At 33.4% G+C, this 20,982-nt stretch overlaps 1 protein-coding gene across 1 annotated transcript in view; it reads left to right on the top strand.

Moving 5' to 3' along the window:
- The window catches only part of CPNE8 (copine 8), a 208,391-nt gene that overhangs the window by 168,105 nt on the left and 19,304 nt on the right, over nucleotides 1-20,982 (top strand). The window contains exons 15-18 of the mRNA XM_008061880.2: nucleotides 2,176-2,357; nucleotides 10,478-10,605; nucleotides 17,521-17,623; nucleotides 19,228-19,285. Of these exons, the coding sequence (XP_008060071.1) occupies nucleotides 2,176-2,357; nucleotides 10,478-10,605; nucleotides 17,521-17,623; nucleotides 19,228-19,285 (471 nt within the window). The remainder of the gene's footprint in view (nucleotides 1-2,175; nucleotides 2,358-10,477; nucleotides 10,606-17,520; nucleotides 17,624-19,227; nucleotides 19,286-20,982) is intronic.

The following is a 20,982-nucleotide window of genomic DNA, read 5'->3' as shown; positions in this document are numbered from 1 at the left end:
CTCCCATTTTTACAAAAAAAAGAAGGGGGAGAAGGTAGTTGAGGAGGAATTGGTGGAGGAAGAGGAGGGGAGGAGGAGGAGGAGAAGGAGGAGGAGGAGGAGGAGGAGGAGGAAAAGAAACCATGCTAAAAATTTAGAAAGGCAAGGAAGGCTTTATTTAAGACTATTGCAAAAGGGGCCAAGGCTTATCTCAGTAGAGGAAAAAATTGAACTCAACTGCTTCAAAACAAAAAGCTGGAAGGTTTGTAAGAGCTAGGGAGAGCTAGTGGAAAAAAACCTGGAGGACATTAGTAGGGAGGTTAGTTTGTTGATTTGGCATGTGTGTTTACTAATTGACACTTATTTGAAGTTAGATTTCTACCTCCTCACTGAAACTGGAAGATAGGTCTGCTGTCTTTCTTGATGATTGTATTTCACAAGGATGGCTCATAGGTCCTTAAAAATGGTGTCCCTAGCCAGGGGTGGTGGCTCCTGTCTGTAATCCTAATCCTAGCACTTTCGGAGATAGAGGCCAGAGGATTGCCTGAGCTCAGAGGTTCTAGACTAGCCTGGGCAACATGGCTAATTTAAAAAATTAGCTAAGCATGGCGGCGCACACCTGCGGTTCCAGTTACTTGAAAGGATAAGGTGAAAGGCCTGAGCCCAGCAGGTTGAGGCTGCCGTGGCTGTGAGCATGCCACCGCACTCCAGGCTGGGTGATAGAGTGAGACTTGGACAAAAAGGAAGAAAGGAAGGAAGGAAGGAGGGAAGGAAGGAAGGAAGGAAGGAAGGAAGGAAGGAAGGAAGTTATCCCTTGGTTGTGGAAGATTTACGTCTTATAAAGGAGGAGAAATAATTTACAATTGCAAGTTTTCTCAAGTAAATGCTCTGAGAAAAAAGAGATTGAGGGCTAATAGAAATCTTTTCGAAGTTTAGTCAGGTTGAGAAGGACATTAAGGTCATTTTGGTCAGAAGATAGTTCTTTAGAGATTTTGTCACGTAGAACCAGCCCTTGAATGCTGGTAACACGCTGGAAATAGAAAAGCATTTGTGCAATTAATTATTTTTCACACAAAAATGTTCAGAGTATAATTATATGTATAGAAACCAAGGGGAGATCTCCTTTATTTTGTTTCTGTCTATATCTCAGTTCTTATGATCTTTTTTTCTTTATCAGAAAAACTATGCCCTGAGGCTTTCTTTCCTCAGGCAATGTTTTAATGTAGAATTGAGCTTTATGTGCTATTACAAGTTTCATTTAACTTTTCATTTTGACTTAAGAAGTAAATGGACTTTCAGGCTGCCTTTGTGCTGGTAATTAAGGCAACTGGATGTGAATCTCAATGTGCTTGAAAGGCAGCACATACATTTTCTCTCTATTTCATCTCTATTCAAATGCAATATCCTCCACACTATAGCATTTTGGAAGATCAGAACCCTGTGGATGACCTAGACAATAATAACTGTAGTAAACTTCTAATTCTGTAGTGCTTTATTATTTTTAATCACTTTCAAACACGTGTGTTTTGTCCTCCTGGTAAGCACTGTGGTAGGATTTATTTTACAGATGCTGTCCTGCTAATGGCAAGACTTGACTCTGGGCCTCTGACTCAGCTTAACGTCTAGTTAGAAAGTTCTGAAGAATACTTCAGATTCGTATATTATACAGCTTGAACTTAAAAATCACTATGCCCTTCCTTTGTAAAAGTTTTGAATTGTAATATTTTTCAAATATTTCAATTTTCGCTTGTAATAGAGCTTTAAGAAGGTTTCATAATTATTGAAGTTCGTTAAATCAGTGGGATCCTCTCATCATGGGCATAAGGATTCAAGCTAAAGGCGCACGATTTAAAAAAAAAAGATTATAATGAAATAAGATTAACAAAAATACTTCTACACTTCTTCTAAAACTGAAACTCAAAAATAGCCCATGGCGTTGACAATAAGGAATAATTTCTGAAAAGTTCTGCATATGATTTGGCATATATTAGCAACACTTTCTTTATGTCTGAGATAATGTAATAAATATTTATATGTTAACATTCATCCAAAAAAGAAACTATTTGACACACTATGGAGATAGGCGAAGAAAAAACATAATTCTGAACATCTCATTCTGAAATAGACATCAAGAAAAATGTTAAAAAATATCTTTAGCCCAGTTGCTTATGTTTGAGATCTGTTTTCTTTCATCAGGCAACCCTGCCCAACCCACCTCTCTCCACTATATGAATCCTTACCAGCTGAATGCCTATGGTATGGCACTGAAAGCAGTGGGAGAAATTGTTCAAGATTATGACAGTGACAAAATGTTCCCAGCTCTAGGCTTTGGTGCAAAACTGCCTCCAGATGGAAGGATATCTCACGAATTTGCTTTGGTAAGATTATATCAAAAGGATTTGATATATTTTTTGAAAATTAATATGTTAATCCTTTTACTATTGTTTTGGGGGTTATTCTTTAGTCATTCATAGAGCAAACTTTTGTAACATTAACTCAATTTTGATAAATAATGTACTTAGGACTGTGATCTTATTGGGAAAACAGGACAGCTAAATAGCTTAGCCATAAATCTACCTAAAGTGCATCTGATTTATAAATAGAGGGCCTATTCTGATTATCTATGACTGCATAACAAATCTCCCTAGAACTTAGAGATGTCAAACAACATAATTCCAGTACACTTATGATTTATGACTCAGGACTCCAAGCAGAACACAATGGGGATAGCATACTTTTTTCTTTGTGACATCTGAAGTCTCAGTCATTATGACTTAAATGGCTAGAGATGTCTGGAATTGGTCACTGGGGCCATGGTTTGGAGCTTCAGTTCTGGCTATTGGTTGGATTCCTCAGATCTTTATGTCATGTCTTTTGGGGTTACTATGTCCCCTAAGATGGGTTCTTTGCTTGTTTGTGTCTTGGGCCTGAGCTGGAATGGCTGAAATAGTTGGGCTGCCTGGACATCTCTTCCTCTTCTTATATGTGGCCTGTCTCTGTGATTAGCTTGGTGATACTATGGTGGTTTCATGGCAGTCAGATTTCCTACACAGCAGCCACCTCTCCCAGAGTGAACATTCTAAAAATCTGAGGGTATTGCTTTGAATCTGTAGACTGCCTTGGGTAGGATGGACATCTTGACAATATTGATTTTCAGTCCATGAGCAAGGAATGTCTTTCCCTTTGTTTGTGTCATCTTTGATTTCTTTGAGCAGTGTTTTGCAGTTCTTAGTGTAAAGATCTTTCACTTCTCTGGTTAAGTGAATGTTAAGGTATTTCATTTATTTTCTTTCTTTTTTTGGTGGCTATTGTGAATGGGATTGTGCTTTTTATTTGGTTTTCTGCCTCCTTGTTGCAACTGTCCTTTGCATGTTGATTTTGTACCTTGATACTTTACCAAAGTCATTTATTAGTGCGAGGAAGCTTTTGACAGACTCCCTTGGGTTTCTAATGTATAGAATCATATACAAGCAGCCAACAGATACATGAAAAAATGCTCAGCCCCACTGATTATCAGAGAAATGCAAATCAAAACCACAATGAGATACCACCTGACTCCAGTAAGGATGACTCTCATTAATAAATAAATAAATAAACAACAGCTGCTGGTGCATAGAAGAGGGACTACTTCTACACTGTTGATGGGAGTGTAAGATAGTTCAACCTCTATGGAAAGCCATGTGGTGATTCCCAAAAGAACTAAAAATTGACCATCCATATGATCCAGCAATCCTTCTGGGAATATACCTAAAGAAACATAAATCATTGTACCAAAAAGACACCTTCACACCCATGTTTATAGTGACACTATTCACAATAGCAAAAACATTGAATCAACCCTTGCCCATCAAAAGTGGACTAGATAAAGAAAACGTAGAATGTACACATGATGAAGTATTATGCAGGCATAAAGAACAAAATCATGACTCCAAGGTAAATTGGATGGAATTGGAGACCAACATACTTAGTGATCTACCACAGAAATAAATAACTGAATACCATATGTTCTCACTCATAGTGGGACCTGAACATTAATCAGAATAGCACAAAGAAGGAACCAGCAGTTGCTGGATACTGCCAGGGAAGGAAAGGATGCAGGGGGACATGTAACAACACAAAGGGTGCCTGGTCCCTAACCAGGGGAAGTAAGGGCCAGTTGGAAGTCCGAACTTCACCTGCATACAGCCTACTTATGTAGTTAATCTTTACTTGTACCCTGCATCTCTATAATAAAATACAATTTTTAAAAATCAAAATTCAAAACACTTCAGAGGTTTCAAGCATTTTGGATAACAAGTACTCGACCTGTACTGCTAAGGAAGGAGTTTTCATTATTTGCACCTTAATCTGTTCTTTGCACCCAATTAAAACACTTACAGGATAGAAATTGCTGTGGTTTGAATGTGTCTTCAAAATTCAGGTACTGCCAATGTAATATTATTAAAAAATTTAGCCTTTTAGAGGTGATTAGTCTCTGAGGGCTGCTCTTTCATGAATGGAATTAAGGGCCTTACAAAAGAGGCTCTGCTCAGTTTGTCCTTCTACCTTCTGCCATATGAGAACACTGCATTTCTCCCTACTGGGGGATACAGCCCTCATCAGACAACTGAACCTTCAGTACCTTGGTCTTGGACTTCCCAGCCTCTAAAACTATGAGAAATAAATATCTATTGTTTATAAGTTACCCAGTCTCAGACATTCTGTTATACCAGTACAAAACAAAAACAGAATTTATACCTCTTTAAATCTATTAAAATTAGTCTTCCAAGTTGACAAAAATAACAATGATTATGTTGATGATAATGCCAATACTTCAAATTTAATATGACTTAATGATTATATTATTTTAATTTTTTCAAAGGACTTTTTTCCTGAATGATTAAGAATACAAAGGTTTAAGTAGGTTTTCAGTGAAACAGTATTTAATTTGATATTCAGGAATTAGCTAGTATTGAGTCACATACTTTATAATCTTCATAAAATTCCTATGTGGTAGATATATCATGCTGACACATTGCACCACTGTAGAAATTGCCACTCATATTGACTACAGTGAAAACAGTGTCCCAGGAGTTGTACAACTCAATTCAGAGGTTCAGAAGTTGACTAAGTTTCCGAAGGACAGAACTTAAACACGGGTTAGTCTTAATTTAGGAAGCATGCTCTTAACTGCAACTAAACCACATCTTATCAGAGCACCTGTAATCTCAACTCTTGGATGCATGCTTTGTTAACAGCATGATTTGTGTACTTCCAAAAGCTTTTATATTATTAAATTTCATCTTTTTTCAAATATATTTTAAGAGCAGTATTTTCACATTTTTATTTCTATACTTAGTCCTACTTTTCTATTCCATCACCCACACAATTTCAGGAAAGGTTGCTGGAGGGTGTAATTCTTTCTTCCATGAAATAACCCACATGCCACACTCCCAATGTCTATAAAAATGAGTATCTGCTGGGATTTTGTTGTGTCTTAGAGAATTAAAATCTCCCAGAAACTTATAAAACCATGAAAGTCATTCATGTGATTCTAAGTCTTAAATGCCTCAGGAAAAAGGTCGTGAGCTATTTTAAAGTCTAAGAAAAGGAATAATTATGTTAAACTAAATGAGCTTTATTAATTTTCCTTCCATACACTTCTTCTCACCTTTGTATGTATTTTTTTTTTATTTTCCTTCCCCTCTACTTCTCTCTTCTGCTATTTACTATCTCAACATATATTCCTCATAACAAAACCCATACAAATATCTACTGCTAAGGAAGAATTTTAAAAAATTATTTACACCTTAACCCATTCTTGGAACTCAATTCAAACATTTATAGGATGTAGAGCCTAACTCTTTAATACTATTAAAAATAATCTTTTAAATTAATGATGAAAGCAATGATTATGCTGCTGCTGCTTTTGGTTTTTTTTTTTTTTTTTTTGGATAAATAAGACAGATAAGGCTAAAGTAGGCCTTCAATGAGTTAGTGTTTGATGATTCCTGCTTGAGTATTCTGCATTAAGCTTATTCTAAATCACTACAATATGGATCTACAGGTACTGAAAACAGCAAATACAAAAACTTTAGTCCTATATCAATCTGGCCTTTCATTAACTATCTAGTGTTAACAAACCTTTGTATTTCCATAGTACAAATTTGTGATACTTAATTTGCTACCATTAATCTACTTTTCTCACCAAATTCAAATAAACATTTTGGATAGCAAAACAAACAAACAAACCTTAGTGGGCGAGTTTTGACTAGTGTAGATGTTGAAATTGAGCCTTGCTCAATTGAGAAAAGTCTCAGATAAACCCCAGCCTTTCATGTGAGATAAGTATAAGATGGGATGGGAAAAGTAAAGGAAATGAGAACGGAAAGGAAGAATTTCCAAGTATCGCCATTTTGGGACTTTTGGTTGTGAAAGGAACAAATCATTACTCACCTTTCATTATAATTCTTGATGACTCCTTTTAGGGTTATAACTGAAAGTACAATAGTGTGGAGCTCTAGAAGAGGTATTTCTAATGAGCTTGTGGTCAGTGGCCCTTAAAAGAAGACCTTCCGCATTAATCAACAGAAAAGTGCTACACCTGTCCTAGTGATGTCTCCTACTAAATACCTAAATGAGCTTGCACACTTTTCACTTATTTTGGCATTTATACAAAGCTATACAATTTAATATTTATGTGTATGTCTTTATGTGTATGTCTTTTTGTCAAGTAAAATCTAACAATTTAATAACCAAGTCTTTAAGAAAGTACTGAGCCAGGCTCGGTGGCTCAGCCTGTAATCCCGCGCTTTGGGAGGCTGAGACGACTGGAATGCCTGAGCCTGCGGGTTCGAGACCCTCTTGGGCAACTTGGCGAGACCTCATCTCTACAATAAATCAAAAAATTAGCCGGGCGTGGTAGCGTGCGCCTGTAGTTCCAGCTACTCGGAAGGCTGAGGCGGAAGGATCGCCTGAGGCCAGCAGGTCGAGGCTGCGGTGGCCAGGAGCGGTCACTGCACTCCAGTCTGGGCGACAGAGTGAGACTCCAACTCAAAAAACAAAACAAAACAACAACAACAAAACAAAGTACTGGGTGTAAAATAGAAGCTCATTAGATGCTTGTTTATTGCGTTAAGGAGGAGTTGTGTCAGCTTTCGTCCACGGTAAACTATCTCTGAGAAGCAACAATTACGTTTCAGAGAGTAGAGCAACAACCTCTAAGAGCTGCTCAGTATTTTGTCAGCTCGTTAGCCCTGCTGAAAAGTATTACAGACTGCAGGCAGCAACAGGGACCGTAGGTTTCTTGCACGGAGTTGAATCCAAATCCTCAATACAATCCCTAAGGGAGCCCAAAGAAGGGAGGAAAAATAGAGAGATGGGCACGCAACCCTACTTAAGATTGGTGAGATTATTGCTCAGTTTGAATTCATTTTTTTAATGCTTTTCTATGTGTTCTCAAGTTAACATTTATTATTTTATAAATGGAAAATGTTGTTAATTAAAAGGGAAATATAAAATAGGGCATTCATTGCCCTTTCATTAATAAGCAACAAAATTAAATGAACTTACTTAAAAAAAATTCCTGTATTTTATTTTTGTGCCAAAGCTACGTATAAACTTATTCCAATTTGTCTTAAAAAGTAAAAACTGATTTTCTACATAATTATTTCAAGAAATGAGTGTTTAAGCAGACATAAAAAATACTTTTGTAACTCATTGTAGCTTTTTCTTTAAGAAGAAAGTTTCATTTTAATAGCTATAAAATATTTAAAATGATATTGACATAATGCAGAGTATGTAATAAAAAGAAGACATAATTTTATTTAGTATTGTATCATCCAGGGTGTATGAGGAAACTTTAGAACAACTTATTATGGTATTAGGCTTAATTCAGAAATCAATGCTTTAAACATTCCATAATGATGACTAGAACATCCAACAATTATCTTTCTACTACCAAAGGAGAGAAAAATGGTTACCTTGTTGTAATTTCAATTCCAGACATATACAGTTTCATAGAAATATGAAATGTTTGCTTGAGTGTTCTCCAATCAAAATGTTTTTAAAAGTAGCATTGAACTATCCTAGTTTGTAATGATTCCCTTAAGACTTATATATAACACATTTTTATATGCCCAAAATCAGTAATGAGTTTTAATTTTAATTAGCTTCATACTTTATCAAGGGAAAAGGGCACCATAAAATCTTATTTAAAGGAAAATTAAATAGGTCAGCTCAGATTAACATCAAAACTAAGCATTAACTGCTTTGTGCTAAATATTAAACTTTTATTTTACATTTTATTTTTTACTCAATTCATGTAACCAATTTTATAATGTACAGAGGTCTTTTATTATTTATATGTTTTCAAAAATTTACATGAGAGTTAATTAATGTAAATGTTTGAAGAAAAGACAAAACTAAAAGGAAAAAATGGACATAAATATCTTTCCCACAAATGACAAAATTGAAGTAGTTGGTAACATCTGGCCCAGTTTCCTAAGATCCTCAATCATGTACAACACTTAGCATTTTGTAATTTGGTGACATAGTGGTGGTTAAGAGATTGAGCTCTGGAGTCAGACTGTCTGATCCGTAGTTTGACTCTCTCAATTGTGTTAATGTGATCTTGGACACAGAATCTAAACTCTTGTTTTTGTTTGTCTGTTTTAATCTATAAAGAGGGGATGTTGATAGTTCTTTACATTTTTAGAGTTATAAAACGGTACATAACATATGTAAATATTTTAGTATAAAACTTGGTATATCAGGCCAGGCACAGTGGCTCAAGCCTGTAATCCCAGTACTTTGGGAGGCCAAGGTGAGAGGATTGCCTAAGCTCAGGGACTCGAGACCTGCCTGGGCAATTTGGTAAGAACTTGTCTCTACAACAAATAAAAAAATAAGCCAGGTGTGGTACTGTGTGCCTGTCCAGCTATTTGGAAGGCTGAGGCGGAAGGATTACCTGAGCCCAGAAAGTTGAGGCTGTGGTGGCTGTGAGTGTGCCACTGCACTCCAGCCAGGGTAACAGAGTGAGACTCTAAATCAAAAAAACAAAAAAACTTTATCAAATTCAACAAATTTTGGTTATAAATCATCAGTTACTTGTGCTTGTTCAGGGTAAAAACATAAATGTAAAATTACTACTAGCCATGTTTAAATGTAGTTACTATCACTAGTGCTTTAAGATATGTCTATAAAATTTTGATATTTCCTCTTCCAGAAGTAGAGGCTAATTTGCCTTTTCTCAAAGGCTAGACTTAGTGACTCATTTCTAGCAGTGAATTACAGCAGGAATAATGGTATATAACTTGAGAGATGAGCTCATAAAAGGCATTGGGGCTTTTCCCTTGCTCTCTCTCTGGGATCACTTAATCTGGGGAAGTTAGCTGCCATGTTGTGAGAACACTCAAGCAACTCCATGGAGAGTCCATTTGGTTTCCTGCCAACAGCCATGTTAAGTGAGCCTTCTTGGAAATAGATCCTCCATTCACTGTCAAGCTTTTCGATGACTGCAGCCTAATTTTGCACCTTGATTGCGACCTCTTGAGAGATCCTGCCAGGAATCACCTGGCTAAGTTACTTCTGGATTCTTAATAACCCCAAAATGTGTAAGATAATATATATGCATTCTTTTAAGCCACTACACAAAAGGGTATAACTTTGGGGGTAATCTGTTATATAACAATAGGTAACTAATACACTGTCATATTTATGTTATTTGTGGAATCTGAACTAGCACAAATAAAACTAATAATGATAGAACATTTAAGGTATGAAAAAGTTAGACTAGATATCCAAACTTAAAGTTGTCTTTCCACATGCTACCCCTAGAATAAGAGCTTCTTATAGTAAGCTTCATTTCTTTTAAACAACATGGATAGGTTTCTTTGATTCTTTTTTGCTTTGTCTCCATGTTTCCCACACCAAATTATATTCATTTTGAGACCTTCTGTACAACTGTGACTTGAAAATATGCATGACAGATATTTCACATTTTTCCTTCTATGAGATAAAACTGCTTTAATTGATAACAGTTTTTTTATTTTAGTTAAATGTTCACTGCAGAAATGTTGAAAAAAAAAGGCTAGGTTAAACAATGAAAGGAAAGTCACCAGCTAAATAACTATCAAGTGGTAGTCACTATTAATATCTTGGTTTTCTTTGCACGATTTATATATTTCATTTCTGTGGGTATACACACGTATGGAATTAAGTCACTGTTAATTTTAAAATGTGGTGTTCAGCTTTTCTTATGATTATTTAGAATTTTCCCCTGCCCTTTTTTGAAGATCATGCCTTTTTAATAATTGCAGCCGATATCATCATGTAATCTGTGTAGCATATTTTAATCTATTGTTGATCACAATTATTGTTTTTATATTATAAATCCATAAGGTGTATTCTTCCAAAAAAGTTTTTATGTGTCAATGTGTATTATTCTCCTATTTTTCAATTAATCTTCAAAAAGACTATTCATTCTTCACTCTTTTTTTTTTGTCTATAATATCCACAGAATGGAAACCCTCAAAACCCCTACTGTGATGGCATTGAGGGTGTCATGGAAGCTTATTATAGGAGTCTGAAGTCTGTACAACTGTATGGGCCAACCAACTTTGCTCCTGTAATTAATCATGTAGCAAGGTAAGTAGAGAATAGACAAGGTATTAATTCTAATATACTGGACCATGGTGAAATCATAAAATTATTGTTAGTATAGCTCCACAGATGAAAGTTGTTTTTTTCTAAATTACCTCTAAGAAAGTGAGGTTAAAGAGGTATGGTGAGAGTCTCCATCAAGCTGTCATGATACTTTGCTGAGGGAAACATACACTGGGTTAGGTTAGAACCTGCCTTTGTTCATCCAAAGAAAATGTTTTCTTCAAAAAGGCATCCCTAAGAAGAGCAAGATTAATGATGATCTTAGCTATGTAAATTATTCATATCTAATATCACATTTTATAATAGCATAGAAGTAATAAGAGACTGAATTCTATTAGATGACTATTTGAAGCTTTCAATGATATATAGGGCACATTATGTTAACCTCTCTGAAATTAATATTATAGCTAATTTTAAAAATTCCCAGAGGTTTCCCTGTATGTAGTACATAGTACTGAGATCAGAATATAATTGCTTATGACTTCAAGTGCATGTTTAGAAAAAAATGTAAAAATCTATATGTACTTATATATTGTTTTCCATTAAAGCATAAATGAATTAGATGTTACTTTTCAAATTCCTAAAAAGTTTGACTTGTACCAGGTGCAAATCCCATGAAACCTTGCCTTATTTTGAATTAATCAAAAAGGGATAGTTCTTATATCCTTCCAAATATGTAGCCAGATCTTGAAAAATGATTACATTTTGATCAAGTTTATCAATGTACAAAGGCAGCGTGAAACTCTAGTTTTCTGTTTGAAGGTTCTGATACTTTACCACTTTCTCTATTGGGCATTACCAGAGACTTAAATGTGCTCTACTTTCCATTATCTGGGACATGACAAAATGCTAAAACCCCTGCATCCAAGGCTGATGCCAGTGCAAATTCCCTGTGAAACTCCACCTCAGGTTGACAGTGATTCATTGATGACCATTCTCTGAGTATGACCCTTTGGCTTGAGTTTCTCAGATATTTTTATCTGCAATCTGTATTAAACGTAAATTTTACATCTTAACTCTGTACATACGTTACTGCAAAAAATAGTCATAAAATTGTACTTATTCTTACCTCACATTTTCTCTGTATTTTTATGGTAGCCTGTTTTTTTCTGTTTCTTTTTTTTTTTAAAGTCTTGTCCCAAAAAATTGATTTTGCAATCCACTAATGGGTCATGATCTACAATATGAAAACCATGTCCTCCTAGCTTATTATACTACCCTTTGCAACTAATGTTATATACTATATATTGATGGTTGTCAAATAAAGCAGAATCAAAAATCATATTAATGCATAATAAATTATAACTGACCCCTCATACTACCATACTGATCACCCTTTTTATAAAAAGATTTAAAACTATAGGCTCCACAGTATTCTATTACCATTTTTAATGTTTTATCCAGCATTTTGTAAACTCTCAAATTATGGGAGTACCTGCTAGCTGAAGCTTTCAGACTTTTTGAAAACAAATCATGATCTAATAATTATTTATTGTTATTTTTAATGATATAAAATTAAAAAACAGTAAGAGATGGCTTCTCAAGAGTCATCTTTTCCTTTTAATATAATAGGAAGTTTTGTGTATCCATCTTTATTATGAATCTATGACTTCTATATCAAACTTATTATTTTATATAAAACTTAAAGGCATTTCAACAGTACTTAGCACCAAGGAGGTAAGTATTCAACAAATGTCTAATAAATGAATTCTGGATATGTTAAGATATTATCATTACAAAATTATTTCTTAGCAAAGTCAAAGCAAATATGTATTCATACTTTTTTTATTTGCTTTATCTTTTCCCTTTAAAAAAGTGTGTTTTCTATATGAATAAAAGCTTGTAATAATTTTCTATAAGAATTTCAAAGAATGCTCATTCTTTTCAAGATTAACAATTTTAAGCACATGCTCATTTGTAGGATTGATCTCATTGTAATAAGACTACTGACTTTCTAGGTGATAGTGATAGCATGACAATATTGTGAAACAGACCAAACTCTAAACATTAAATTTGCAAATTCAAAGGTTTTATATGCTTTTCTGAAGCTTTCCAAGCCCCTGCTTCTGATTTCTTGCTTTCTCAGTCCTCCTTTCCCAGAACTGTCTGGGGAAATGATGCAAAAATCCTACTCAACATCTGTTGATGCCTTTTCATAAAGTTAAGCGCATAGAGTTTAGTTAGGCACTCAAGAATGTCAAATATTCATCTATCACCCACCACTCATTTTCTTCCACATTCTCCCAAATATATTGCACTTCTTCACGGAGAATCACTTCTGATATATGATTTTATTCCATGTATATGTCTATCACTAATTTGATACTACTCTATGGTTTCATGTAGATCTTTTTCACATTGAAGGGGAAAATATTCACTGTGAGTGAATCATTCATATTTGTATATTTATATACTTTGTATATACTGTGAAATCCATACCAGTTTAACTGAATTACCTGAGTACCACATGTGATGAGTGCATTTTAATTAAGTGAGGTTGTAATAGGAAACTAAAGAAACTTTTAAAATGATAATGCTTAGCCAGTCTTAATGACCTGTGGAAATTGTGATCATTATTGATGCATACCATATCAGTCAAAGTTCTCCGGAGAAACAGAACCAGTAGCAAATATATAGATATAAAGTCATATTTCAAGGAATTCATGTAATTGGAAGGATTGGCAAGAGTAAAGTTTGTAGGGCTGGCTGGTAGGTTGGAAACTCATGTAAGATTATATTGCAACCTTGAATTAGAATTCCCCTTTTCCTGAAAAACCAGTTTTTTTCTCTTAAGGCCGTCAGCTAATTGGATGAATATTCTTTATTTAAAGGCATTTGCTTGTAGATGATAACCACATTTACAAAATTTCTTCATAGCAATACCTAAATTTGTGTTGGATTAAATAACTGGATCTTATTGTCTAGCCAAGTTGACACACAAACATAATTATCTGACCTACCAAAAGAAAGAATTGTATTATCATTATTTAGTAAATTGAAACAAATTTAAAATTGGATAAATAATTTTAGAACCTTCCAGATATGAACTTAATAAGATATAGAATGTCTATAACACTATGTTTAAATCTTAATAATAAAATAGAAAGAAAAATACTAAGAAAATAACAGTTGTATGGAATGCAGTTTTAATAAAATAGAATTTTAACCATCCCCTAACTAATCTCAGTTTCCTCGTGGATATGACGTTATCATTTTTTTTTTTACATTTCTATTTTTACTATTTTTTCAAAAGTCGCTATTTGTTTAGAATTCTATGTCAATAATCTTCAATTATTTAAAACAATTTGTTAGTGTATTCTACAAACTTAATACTTCAAAAATAAACTAATACACCAATGAAAATGGTGAATACCTTTTTAAGCTATCTTGAAAATGTCTTCACTTGATTTAAATAATATTCATTATTTCCAAATTATTAGTTATTTTTTTTCTGTGCTTAATGTGTTAATAATTTTAAGGCTGTCACATTTTGGTTTTTAGGAGGGATCTATCATTTTCTGTATTTTGGCTATTTGTCTTTTTTTTTCTTTCTTTCTTTTTTGGTGGTGAGAACATTCTAGGATCCAGAAAGCTAGCTAAAATTAATTTTGTCTTTCAGGAAACAACATTTTTTATTTTGGAAATTTTATAACTAATTTTCAAATTAATCTAAAGAATGTGTGTTTTATCTCTTCATCTGTATGATCAATATTAATAAAATCAGAACAATAATCCTTATTGAACCCATGATCTGTTTCCAGCAATATGTGAGATACTTCTTTTAATCTTCACAACTCTAGGAGGTGACAATAGTGTTAATTCTGTTTTCCTCACGACAAAATAGAAATGTAGAGTGACCATTTGTGGTGGAGCTAAAATTTCAACTAGAATAATCTAACTCCATATCACTATTTTATGGTGCCTTATGTCTTTAAACCTTTTAAATCTCTGCTACAGAGGTAAAGACACGCAAAATAGAGTGCCACAAACCTGACTATCTTTGTGGTTCCTTCACTACCCAGTCAAAAATGGTTTGGAGTGACAACTTAGTAACATAAAATTTACTGTGCTTCTTCGTGTTGAAATATTTAAATGTATTCTTTTATTCAGTATTAAGAACTTTTAATCCATTGTGTAAATCATAATTGAAACATCCCTGAGTCAGTTTCTTATCTGTCTTCTTGTCCTGTTTATTCCTGTGAAATAATAAGTTGAAAGAATATTTTACAAATCTGAACCAACCATTTATGAACTTTTACAAAAACAATCCCAGAAAATTCTTTCACCAAAAATCAAAAGGCATGTGTTTAAATTCTACAACCCTGATAAAGTTAACTTTTCTCTCAGATTTATCATAGTAATATTAAGATATAAATTATAGATAGGCTATTTTTAAAAAAAAGACAGCTAGCTTTTAATAATAAAAGTCTAATTATGCAATTTACAAAAGGATTTTCCATTAGGTTCCTTGAAGCAAGCTTCTCTAATACCTTTAAAATATAATTTGAATTCATATATCACTGAATGAGTCTCTATATCACTGTCACCTCCTGGAAGAGGGACTGGGGTGTGGCCAGCTTATATTTTTTACTTTGTACATTTCTGTAGCACTTTAGTTATTTTACTGTTAAATATATAATAACTTTTTTTTAAACAGGCTAAATTAGAAGGAATGGTAGTCCAATATTGATTTTGTTTGAAATTTAGATTTACTTGCAAAGTGCAATAATATGTCAACACGTAGAACGAGTGCCATAAAAACAATGAATAGTTTTAAAAGAATAATTTGTGGAGCATGGTGATATATACTGAAATGAATTGGACAGCCCTTATAAGTAAAATGTAATTTATTTTCAAATTGAGTGTGTCTAGTAGTAACAGGATTCATACAATAAACTCATGTATCTTTGTGCAGTGTCTTAATTTTCCTCAAAGTTAAGAAACATAAAACATGAATACAAGTATGTATTTATTATAAAGTGAAAAATTCATATAATTTTAAAGAAAAAACAACAAACTTCAGAGAAATTCCAAGTTTACTATAATCTCCTTCAGGCTGTATTCCCCAACTCTCTTCATAGTATGAATATACTTTCCCTCTTGTCTTAGGTATACATTCTAGTGAATCAAAAGAAAATCAGTTAAGCCCCTGGAAATGGTATTTTATATTCCTGCATAGTACTCATATTTCTGAACTGTTTTTTTTTTTTAAATCTGGTGGAATTTTGACATTTAAAGAGCATCAGTTGGTAAGAAAAGCATAAAAGCCATATTGTACTTATAGAAGCATTTTCACCACTATTCATAACCTTCCATTACTCACATGAAATATATATTCCTATATTTCTGAATCATATTTAAAAATACCTTTAAAAAATAATTGATATTTAAGAATTAAAATTGAATTCCTAAAGGAAATTGCTAGACTTCTTTTTTTATTTAAAAAAAAAGCATAGAGTAGGAGAATTCATTCATAACTGCTTTGGATTATTTCCTATTGGTTGTGCTACTGTCAAATTAAAAATTATTTAATGTCCAGTATCAATTATTCAGTACTATGGGGATCTTTTTTGACTATACAATACATTACTGAACCAATCTAATACTCTCTTTACAGCATATGAATGAGCATTCAACTTACTGTATTCTCTGCATCAATCTGTAAAATTACTGGTATTTAATTAGTAACAGCAAATACTATTTTCTATCATTGTAAATATTTTTCTCTTTTATATAGTTGTTAATTCTGCTAAGAAATAATTGTGCCCTGACATATTATGCTATTTGCCTCTCCCCATCCATTCAAATAGAATTCCTTAGGATCCTTCAGATTATTAAGGAATTTCATTGGACAATCAATGGAAGTTTCCTTGATCCCAACTTTTCTATCTACCCAGTAATCTTTTAGAAATATAGGCCAAGTTCTTCTTTACTATTCTATCTCCGAAAACAGCCATAATACTTACTTATCACTGGACATGAACTGTAAACTAATCATGAACAAAAATCATAAAAGTTATCCTTACTGAGAATAGAAATTAGATACCTAGAATGTAGAACACTGCAGGAAAGGAGAAATAAAATAAAACATGTATAAAATTCCACTCTACTGAGTATTATTTGGTAAGAATTCTGATAAACTTCAAGTGCTAGAATATGGTAATATTATGTATATAATTCTTTACTTTGGCTTAATTCTCCTCATCTTTCATTGATTTAATATTTATTATAAACTTAACTATGGACATGTCAAAAAATTTTCTTCTCTTGCATATTTTTATTGAGGTGAAATTTCCATAATAAACAACCATTTAAAAGTGTACAACTCAATGCCATTTAGTACATTCACAATGTGTGCAACCTTTACTTCTATGTAGTTTCAAAACAAAAACCATCTTTGTTCATTGCTATTATTTCTAGAACCAAATATATTGAGTACCATACATGCAATTTCTTTTTAAATTCATGTAACAATATAAAACAGTGTTATTGACTCAGTTTTAAAGGTAAGAAAATAAAGTTCAAATTGTTTAGGTAATTTACTGAATATCATTCACATAGTGTGTTTCTTACCCAGGATAAATCTGTTTCCAATAGCTATGCCCATTCCTTTGTGCTGAATAGCCCCTCATACAGCCCAATTTTATTAGTAAATGAATTTGAAAGGTAGCCAGATATTTCTGTGTACTAGCATGCACAAACATAGCAGTTATTCTAGCGTGCTATTTCCGAAAAATGTGTATTTGAGAATTTGCATAGTTAGGCTTCTAACATATGCTTAAATATTTTCTTGAGATTAAAAAGTTCATTGACTAATCCAAATTGTATTTAGTAACTATCACGTAGAGAGACTGCTTTATTTTCCATGTTATTTCTTACCTTTTCATTGCCTTTCAGATATGCTTCTTCTGTAAAGGATGGCTCCCAGTATTTTGTCCTCCTGATTGTTACAGATGGTGTTATCTCAGATATGGCTCAGACTAAGGAGTCCATAGTTAATGTGAGTAGGAGTAACTCAGTACTGGGCTGGCTAAGTGACAGCATGGTGCTACTTAGAGTGAGACCAGAGCCTATTTTAGGTGACTTAACAGTAAAATAAAATGTCCACGCCTTTGCAACACATTGCTTCCCTAACCTTACCCAGACAACTCACACACATCTGTACCATTCCATGAGGACTAAGGTATAAATAGTTGAGTTTAAAATAAAATACTTGCCTTAAAAAAAAAAAGATAGGGTCACTTTCATATGTATGGGTATATTTACCTCTATTGGTTTGATCTACTTGTACACAAATCTTGTGATTTGTATAGATTAAGTCTTGGTATTTGCATTCCAGTTGCAGGAGAACTGTGCTAGCTAGTTACTATTTCTATAAAACTGGATAGGGACTGGTCTTGATTCAGAAACCATCTCGTTCATTATAATTCCTACTTGTATGCTTGGATTTTTAGGCTTATTTATTTGGCTGTCTTCTTTACTAGATTAATCTATAAAATCTGTATTCACTAGGTGGTAATCTATAAAATAATTGTTTTACTCACCTGTCTATATCTGGGTTTAGCAATGTTTGGCACAAAGTAGACATTTCATAAAGATAGGTTGCCTGAGTGGTTTATCAATCCTCATAATTATTCATAGAATAGTGAAATATAATGAGCTGTGTGGTGGAGAAAAATGTCATATGTGGGGGAAAATTAAATGCTTTACAGACATTCTTAGAAAAACCAAACATAAAAAGGAGGGAGGAGTAAAGGCTTGGAAATTTGTTTATTGGTAAGTTTGTTGTTTTCTTAAGTAGATACACAGATTGAATTTATCTTGATTTCCTTTATGTTCTGGTCAGTGACATTAATATGCACTTTAAAATGTGAACTTAATAATTTAGGTTTGACTAGAAGGATATGATGCATTGAGGAATAATTATTCATAATTCAGTGACTTTCATAGCTGAAGATGTGGTTGCTATAATGTTCTATCTATCTATTGCTGGGTCTCACAATCTTACCAGTAAATTATTTAAAGGGATAATATAAATGATATATATGACGGAAAAACATGTTCTAACATCAAGTATTTAGATGTTACAATCCTCATGGATATTGACTACATAAATTAATAATACTAAAAACTTTCTGTGATGATTATTTATGTTCACTCATAGTAAAAATTGGTTTTTCTAACCTTGAGTATAAATGAGGTAGAGTATGATACTACTACTGTTTTGACTCTGATACCGTTTTCTCCCTTAAGCAACTGAAAGATATTTGAAGGAGAAACAACATGAAAAAGAGGCCGAAAACACCCAAGGTTATCTTAGCATAGCAAGTGAAAGTATATGTTCCTTACCTTTCAGTTGCTCTTATTCAGGGCTGGTTATTTCTTAAGATTGTCCCACTGGTTTAATTTATAGAGAGTTTGGAAAAAATAAGAGTGTAATCAAGTATATTATTCTGAGTAAATAATTTTGAATATATTCCAAAACTATGTTAATGAATGTCTGTGAAAAATATTAAATAAAACTCAGGGTATTATTTGCCTTTTAATTATTTTCTTAAAAACTCAGTTTCTTAAATAAAACCTTATTGTGTATTCTCTTTGAAGGCCTCAAAACTTCCAATGTCAATAATTATAGTAGGTGTTGGACCAGCAGAATTTGATGGTGAGTAGTAAAATTTCAGCAGTATTCACTGGGAATTTATTTAATCTGATACACCATAATGTTAGTTTTTAGCATTCTTTTCTGTGTAGAAGGATGTGACTGTTTGGATTTGTGTATAGTGTCCAGGTACATATAGATATATAGAGATGGTATACAGAGACTGCATATAAAGAAAGGATAAGGGATAGGGTATATATAGAGAGAAAAAATTAGAAGATTCTATCTTTTGAGTAGGATAGTACCTCTCTAGTTTATAGATTAGTTCAACATGTAGCTTTCCATTTCATTGGTGATAGTTTGTACCTCAGAATAATATTTCTTAAAACTGACAGAGTGATAAATTGAGTTTTTGTTCCCAAGGCAAAACACACTCTGGGGTCACTAAAAACCTTTAAGGATGAGTGCTAAATTAATAAATCATTAGGTTGTGAAAGGAAATGTTAACATAGCATAATATGCTAATTTAATGGGTTTTCAGACACTGGCTAGTTGGTAGACATTAGCCTTATGAATAAATAAGTTCTGTCATATGAAAGAGCAAAGTAAAATGAAAATGGAACTGACCAGCTGAAATTTAATGGGACTTTATATAATTATGTTAATTTGGCATACTGGGTAGCTTTTTGTTCTGCTCAGGCCTTCTTCAAATGCCAATTAAGTGACAGGTATTTGGGTAACTATGATATGGGTAAACATTTTAAGGGATAGTGTGTTGCTAGTCATCTGGTGAATTCCTTTGAGAGAACTCTGTACTAGACAGAAGTACGTGGCTATGTTACATTGACCTGGTTCAGCTGTTTTTGTGTTAATAATAGTATTTTATTTAGCTTGGGACTTTGGAAATGAGAATAGTTTTAGAATGTTTGAAATACCCTTTGGTAAGTTACTGGTTAATTTAGACACATAGGTAGCCAACTCGTGTATTATTATTACTCGTGATTCTTGTTTAGCAACCAGTTCCTCTTTCATTAGGATAATACAGATCTGTCAGTCTCAAGTAAAGCACCTCAGGCAAAGTTGTATTACTGACCCTGGATTCCCTAAGAGTCTATGCTAGTCATCCTTTTCATTATTATAATCATACAGTTTCTAAAACAAAAGTCATTTAGCTCTGACTGCTACTACTTCTGCTAATATTTCCTTTATCTTTGAACATTTACATCTACTTGCATTGTATGTCAGGTGTAAGTGTGAAATACCGCTCTGGAGCCAGCAACACTAAAAGATCTTTCTTGTCAATGCTTTGTGTACTTGATAATCTGCACTAGTCAGTGATATACTGTGATTCACAAACTTCACTGATTGTTGTGCTAAATTCATGCTTTATTTTTTTTGGCAACTGTTTGCTTTTTCCTCTGAAGGATGTACCTCTCAGGTCTCCCAGACTCCTATGGAAGTCCACATTTGGGGTATGACCTAAAGTTGGTAAACTTTAGTTCCTTCCTTTTAAGAGCCTCAACACATGATGTAGAAAGACAAAGTCACTGACCCTTCCTGGTATATATTTCTGGTCATTTATTTCTATGTAAAGCAGCAGGCACAGCTTTGGGAATACTACAGTCACCCAATAACAACAGCTGTTTATCTTATTTCTTTCTCTTATTCACAATGAATTTTTTAGGGTTTTGAGGTATGACAGCACCTCATTTCTCTCTCTGAGGTCCTGAACTAGCTGGAAAAGAAATATGCAGGAATCA

Source organism: Carlito syrichta, unplaced genomic scaffold (genome assembly GCF_000164805.1).
Source record: "Carlito syrichta isolate Samal-C Ts95f unplaced genomic scaffold, Tarsius_syrichta-2.0.1 Scaffold305634, whole genome shotgun sequence".
Classification (NCBI taxonomy): Eukaryota; Metazoa; Chordata; class Mammalia; order Primates; family Tarsiidae; genus Carlito; species Carlito syrichta.
Note: the sequence above shows the minus strand (reverse complement) of the source record. Positions and strands in the feature narration are given on the sequence as shown.